We start from the raw sequence: 7,674 nt of genomic DNA on the forward strand, positions 1-7,674 counted from the left end.
TTTAATAATATCTTAGTGTATTTTGGCTACATATTAGGAATTGAGATCATGTTTGGTACAAGTTTTTTTTTGGCATTTTGAATGTTTCGGGTTCTATCGGATATCCATTTAATTTCGGGTTCGGTTCGGATAATACCCATAACCCGAAATACCATAAAACAAGATCCATTCGGTATTTATGTCGGGTTCGGATCGGTTCGGATTCATTTTCATCGGATCGGATTCGGTTCGGATTTTCGGGTTCGGTTTATTTGCCCAGCCCTAGTCACCTTCATCGACCCTTGTTTGTATTTAAGACATATGATGTTGTCTCCTCTATAAATAACACCCACGGTACTCCTGGTTAATGATTAGAACTAATACGTACATACAACATTTGTACATACTAACCACACAAATTTATATAACCTATGATATATTTAGGCAGAATAGATCCTCTGTTTTATACAACAATGACAAAAACACTTGAGATTGACATAAGATCCGCAGAGGGGCTCAAGATAAACCGGAGACTGATCAAGAAGAAAAAGACTTTCGCCGTCGCAAGGATCGGCGAGAAGTCGTCTCGACCTTCGAGTCTCGACGACTCGGGAGGAAGCAATCCAAAGTGGAACTTCAAGTCGGAGATGCCGATGAAAGGGAGTGTACAGTTTATCTCCATTGAGGTATTTTATCGAACACGTTGTGGGCGCGAGAAGCAAATCGGAGAAGCTCGGATTCCAGCGACGGATTTCATGGGAAGGTATTCACATGAAGGTCATTTGAATTTCTTGAGCTATAGATTAAGAGATGAGTATGGTGATAAATGTGGAATTGTGAATGTTTCGATTGTGGTTAAACCCCATTCCACAGAAACGACGATGTTCATGGCTTCTTCTTCGTCTGAGACGCCGTCGATTGATGGGTATCGTGGTCGGACTGTAACTGGACTTCCGGTTTGGCGTGTGACAACATAAACTCGTGTTTGGTCTCCACCATTTGCGATGAACACGCGCCGTAATACTTCTTGTCCGACGAAGAAAGACTTATTACAGGAGTAACTTTTTTTGGTGTGTGTTTCAACGGCCGACATAAACTGGTGTTTGGCTTCACGTCTGTCCTAAGGATTTGTCCAATTCAGAATTGAGGAAGAAAGATGTGATTAGTGGGTTTTTTTTTCTAGACAAGAAAAAATGAGTTTTGTTGTATGAAATTTTGATTACAAAGTTCAAAATAAAGTCGAACTTGTAATTGTGATATTTTAAGAATTTGTTCCGGAAAAGACATGTTCATCGTCTTAGCAAAAAAAAAAAGACATGTTCATCGTACAAGAGTTCTAAAAGTTATTGGCACTTACATAGTTACATTATATATAACCCAATAATCACTTCACCACACATCTAAACAATATTAATTTGTTTTCAACTGAAAAATTATATAATTATTAAGTACTAATATATTAACCAGTGCTCAAGAAAGTGATACGCATTGACCGGGCGGTGATCCACAGCTAGCACATAGAATAGAACGATTAACCGGATGCTTAGATTATTAGTTAAGTTGTGTAGACGTTTATAAATTATAACAGTATACTAAAAAATATATAATATTTTTTTTTATCAAAAATCATTATTCACAAATGATGAAATTTCTGTTATTTTATATTTATAAGATTTTATATTGTAAGATATTAGTTATTATATTTTATGAATAATAAATTATATCTATACTATTAAAATGGAATTATTCACAAAAATCTACTTAAACAAAGTTTTTTCACCTTTTCGTTAACTAAAATTTATTTTTGGTCCTACAATATATGATATAATTTCGTAGGTATTTTTATTTTAACTACAACACCTAACGATACAATCTCTTATATATTAAATGAGAAGCATTACAACATTTTTTGTAACTTTTGGAATCTTTAGAGGAATAAATTGGTTCATCTAAATATATAATAATTTTTTATTAAACTAACCATAAATTCATTATTAATATTTTTTATTACTTCCTCAAATAAAAGTTACGGAATTGTCTATTATGTGTAAAGTATATATATTAAAATAAATAATTTTGAATAATAAAGATTTGATAAAAATTAGTATATCTTCTATCATTTTTTAAAATTTACAATATTAAAATAAATTAAAAACAACATTAACCATATAATAAAATTTAGATTGTTTTGTATATGTTATATTTTGAATTTTTTAAAACGACCATAAATTACTAAAACTGTTAAAGTCTCACATTCAAATTTTGTGATCTATGGTTTAAAATTGTTGTAAAGACAAATATAAATGATTAGAAAATCATATAAGTACAAAGTCTCATTTAATAATTATCAAGATTAAAAGATATATATATATATATATTGTTTTAAATTAAACTATATAACATATAAGTTACATAAATATTTTAATTTCGACATTTACTTTGAATAATTTTTTTTTTTGACAAAAGCTTTGAACAAACATTGACAACTTAATTTTTTAAAAAAAAATTAAAAATTACTGAAACTATTAATGCCACAATAAAAATTTTGTTATTAGTAATTTAAAAGTTTTGCAATAAAAGATACAAATGATCAAAAAACCATATAAATAAAAAGCATCATTTAATAGACATAAATGTTCTAAATATACTGTATATGTTATTATCATTTAATTTTAATTATATATCCTATCAAATAGAAAAAATATTGTTTGGATTTATAAAAATAAAAGAGAATTTGACTCTTAATAAAATTTATTTATATGTTCGAACCAATTTAATTATACATGTAATAGTTACTAACTTTTTATTTATTCAACACATTTTTATTATTTCATAATATGTATAAACTATAAACATATAATACATAAACTAATTTATAAATCTAATGTTCATTTCTACGTAAGGTGCGGATATTAAGTTAGTAAATATATTAACACAATAACTATACACCTTCATTTATTATCATATATATCACGTAAGAATTGAATGTGGTGGAGACTTTTTCTCTAACACTCTTAGTATAGTCATCAGTTAATATTATTGACGATATAGTCATACAAAATTATTTAAACGAAGCACTTATGCATTATAAATCTTTTTTTGATCAATATTTTATAAATCTATATTATAATGATTAAGTTTTTGCTCTCTCCTCAGCGCGCCACGTCAGCATTTTGTGGGTCCCACTTTTAAAAAGTGTGAAAAAGTGTTAAGTCAATGGCTCGAACCCGGGTTATTAAGATATAAACACCAACATTTATACCACTAAACTAAAGGATACTTTGTACATTGATGGCCGAAACTAATATATATTTATGAAGGTCGGAAACCCTTGTTTCTTCGGCTTTCTCTGTGGGCCGGGCCTAGGGAAGGAAAATAATATAAATTGTTTTTAATTGATGTACTGATTCTTTGTTAAATAATATTATTTGCAGATTCTGTGATTCATGAGTTTATTCCCGCCGGACGTGCTAATCATTACATGCTATCTTTGAAAGCCGGTTCCATTGTGTAAGTCGATCGTTTTGAGGTTGATAGGTGCTCAAGCATGTACAAGATAACTGATCATTCTTTCCTCATTCGTTTCATCTCACCAACTATTATTGGTGAAGTCATCACGGATGCTCCTAAGATCAATCTCCAGTCATAATTAGATTGTTCGACAATTTTCAAGTAATTGCGAACACAAACCTAGAACTCTCAGGTATATTATCATATTGTATCTGGGTTTATATTATGTTTCGATATCATTACTGATATTTTAAACTCGCAGATGTAGTTGGACAAATCCGTTCTGTCCAGGGCTCTGACCTTATCTAAGAAACAACCCGAGTCGTTATCCGTCTCCTCATTGATCCGTAAGAAACAATCAACACACAATTCCCTTTATATTATTATCTATATTGTGCTAACGTCAATAATCAAAAATATTTCCTACCCAAAATATGTGGTCGTCTATTTATCTCCCTTACTTATCAAACTAATTTTACACAAACCTTTATTTTACAGCTTAAAAGAAACCATAACATCCCAAACAATCAAAACACCAAAAACTAGAATTCCAAAAAAGACAAATCATTAATGATCACCTCTTTTTTTTGTCTAATCTTAGAAATAAACTTCAAAACAAATATACCAAATCAATCACCTCAACTAAAACTCAACGACACATACATCGAGTCAGCTAAACAAATACAAACTACACGGCCAACTATTTAACAATTTACAAACTTACTTTCGCAAAGAAGAAGACGAAGACGACAACCAAGATCAGTGAAATTACCTAAACAAAAAAGCAGAGTAAATTACGAACTCTGATAAATACAGCTAACAATGATTTTTGTTTACATATTTCCCATCAAATAAAAGAGAAACAAACACAACCAAACCAGAAGATACAAGATAAAATTCCGACATACACAAAGGCGGCAACAACATCTCCACCTGCTCACTCCTCTTGTCTTATAAAAACAGCTTACATGCCCAATGTCAACAGGTCAATGTTATTGTCTTCTTATGAGAAATACATAAATTCGTTTAAAACATTAAAGCTCAAATACTCAGAACTGTCACTCATTTTATAGTTAATTCTACAAGTCTTCATGTATTTGTTTTAAAAGTTCGGTAAGAGCAACAAGTTTAAAAATAAAAAAAAGAAACATATAACAAACATAATAAGGATAATAAAAATTATTATTTAATGCACAAAACTTACACAACTAAACTGGAGAAAAAATATTCAGAAACAAAAGGTACTTTCAACAACTTTAATATAATTTATATACTCTTAATAGTACAAGAAACAAATTAAAAAGACAAACAAACAATAAGTCTCAGTGACACAGCAAACAATACCACAAACTATATCAATCACATTACTAACACAGTTTAGTACTTCATAAGTGGAGAACAATGCATACACAATTTATCATCACAACTCTAATCCTGTAATAATAAAAAAAACTTGAAAAATAACTCAAAACGCAAAATTCACAACTACAATAACCCTAGCAAATATTGAGATGAAACAAAAATTCTGTCTACAACTCCGCGTTTGCGCGGAGGCAATGCTTCTAGTCTAACATCTAATTTTTCAAGTGATGTTGTACATATAATATAACATCAATTTAATTTTGGATAAAACAAGACATTTTCGTATCACTTAATGCTTCACGAAAAGTAATCATATATTGTCAAACCAAATACTCACAAAAATAAGATTTCATGAAATATATATCTTTAGGATCAACCAACGAAACAGTCTTTCATGATATGGTTTAGCTATTGAAGCAAGGTTTACCATCAAATCAATAAAAATCAAACTTCCACACCTTTATTATATTATAATATATGCACAAATGAATACAGTTTTGATTTTTTTTTTACAAAACTTTCTAATACCAAATCTAAACGATAAAATCGACAATCTAAGTTTTTTTTGAAATATTGATTATTGTACATGTTCAATATTTAAACAATATTCTTTTCATAATATTCTTAGAATTCTACATTGATCTTCCTTTTTTTTACATTCCATATTTATAGAAATACTACTAATCTATTCTATTAAATTAGTAACATAACATATTTTTTTTTTTTTGAATTGAATATTAAATTGAATTCAAAAGAAAAAGATCATGTGTCATTTCCTAAACTTTTGTGTTAACTTCTATTCATTTCCTATATCAACTTCATAAAATCTCTTAAAAATTATAAAAACTTCTATCTTGTAGCAAACCAATACTGCATCCCTTCTCCCATCTTGATATCTCCTCTTCTTTGTATAATGGTAAGCTTGTTCCTCATGTTTTTATCAAGCAACTTTGCTAAGAGTATCGATGGAGTTGCAGCCTCTCCATGACGTCTCCTATTCCTCTCTCTCCAGATCATATACACTGCTGCTTGAAACATATATTTTATAAGGAACAACTGCATCTTCCCCTTTGTCAAATCTCTCATTATCCTCAATAAGTCTTTCCACCTCACTGTGTATACACCTCGCAAAATCCCTTTCATCAACATTCCCCAAATCTGAGCAGAGTAAATACAATAAAAAAAATAGATGCTCCAAGGTTTCCAGAGGCTCGTTACACAGCACGCATGATATATTGACATTTCCACCCCACTGCCTCATTCTATCTCCAGTTGGGAGCCTTCTTTTTAATGCAGTCCACAAAATAAAAGAGTATTTTGGAGTTGCATATTTAAACCAAACTGCTTCATACCAGTGATACAGTTGGTGTTTTTCTCTGATAACCTCCCATGTTTTCCTCGATGAAAAGGATCCCTTATAACTCCCCTTTCCATTTACCCACAACGAGACATCTTCCTCTTGCACTCTGCCCACTCTGCTCAATTCAATCTCCAACTCAACCTTGTTTAGAATCACCACTCTATGCTCTCTTTTGCGATGCTTCCAACTTTCTTCTACTGTTGTGTTTATTGAGATACCCATATCAATATTACTTCCTTCTCCTAGTATATCCTTCAGACATCCCAAAGATGACCAGTTCTCAAACCAGAAAGATGTCTTCTTCCCATTCTTCACTTCCACTTTATACATCCTTTTTGCCACATCTCTATACTTCAATAATTTTTTCCACATCCACGAACCAGATTGAGTGTTCTCTTTAACCGTCCACAACGAACCTTTACGGATGAGATATATCTTTACCCAATTTACCCACAGCGAATCTGACGACAGAATCCTCCAAAGTAATTTCAAACAACTTACCAAGTTTACATCCTTCAGCTTTCTTAACCCCAATCCTCCCTCTTGCTTCGTTCTACTGACCTCATACCAAGAGACCTTCGCCTTTTTATTATTCAAACCTGGGCCTGACCAAAGGAAAGCAGAGCAGAGTCTTTCTATCTCCTTCAAACAACTACTAGGAAGCTTGAACGCAGCCATTCAGAAATTTGCCAAGCTTGTGATGACCGACTGTATCAGTTGCAGGCGTCCAGCGTAAGACAAGAACCTCCCTGTCCAGGAGCCAATTCTTTTCCTTATCTTCTCTATCAGTGGCAAGTAATCTAGCACTGTCATATTTTTTGTCAACAGGGGAAGACTGAGGTAACGAACCGGGAGCTTTCCTGTTGCAAACGGGAAGTGACTGAGAATTTCCTCCTGTTTTTGAGCTGACACTCCTGCTAGGAACAATGTAGACTTCTCCAAGCTAATTTTTAACCCAGTCATCCTGTCAAATGTATCCAAGACTTTTAAAATCTCTTCAACTGACCTTTTGCTTCCATCCGTAAATACCATCAGGTCATCTGCAAAACATAGATGTGTTAAGTCTATGTTTTTACATTTTGGATGGTATCCTATCCTCCCTTTCTTAACTGCTTCATCCAACATTTTAGATAGAACGTTCATACAGACCACAAACAAATATGGCGATAGCGAACAGCCCTGCCTTAAGCCCCTTTTACTTTGGAAATATCCAGCCAGCTCCCCATTAACCTGAACTGAAAATGAGGCTGTTGTTATGCATAGAGAGATCCAGTGAATAGACCTTTCAGGAAGACCAAGAGCTCTCAGAGTATTAAGGAGGAAGGGCCACTGCACCGAGTCAAAAGCTTTGGAGATGTCTATCATCATCGCGCATCTAGGTGATATCTCCTCTTTGTGATAATCCTTCACTATTTCTGTTGCTAGAAGCACATTTTCCATTAACAACCTCTCCTTTATAAAAG

At 32.2% G+C, this 7,674-nt stretch overlaps 1 protein-coding gene across 2 annotated transcripts; it reads left to right on the forward strand.

Moving 5' to 3' along the window:
- Positions 1-217: 217 nt before the first annotated feature.
- Positions 218-1,307, forward strand: LOC106394737 (BON1-associated protein 1-like). Of its 2 annotated transcripts, XM_013835297.3 has the most exons (2): positions 218-742; positions 853-1,307. In XM_013835297.3, exons 1-2 carry the CDS (start codon positions 411-413, stop codon positions 884-886), a joined length of 366 nt encoding a protein of 121 aa, XP_013690751.2. In that variant the 5' UTR covers positions 218-410; the 3' UTR covers positions 887-1,307. The 2 variants fall into 2 exon arrangements, with proteins under 2 accessions (XP_013690751.2, XP_013690750.2); XM_013835296.3 differs by having other exon boundaries at positions 219-1,307.
- The last annotated feature ends 6,367 nt before the right edge of the window (positions 1,308-7,674 follow it).

The sequence above is a fragment of the Brassica napus genome, chromosome C4 (genome assembly GCF_020379485.1).
Source record: "Brassica napus cultivar Da-Ae chromosome C4, Da-Ae, whole genome shotgun sequence".
Taxonomy (NCBI): domain Eukaryota; kingdom Viridiplantae; phylum Streptophyta; class Magnoliopsida; order Brassicales; family Brassicaceae; genus Brassica; species Brassica napus.

Coding starts and splice junctions, on each gene's coding strand:
- LOC106394737 (XM_013835296.3), top strand. CDS start 411: ATGATATATTTAGGCAGAATAGATCCTCTGTTTTATACAACAATGACA.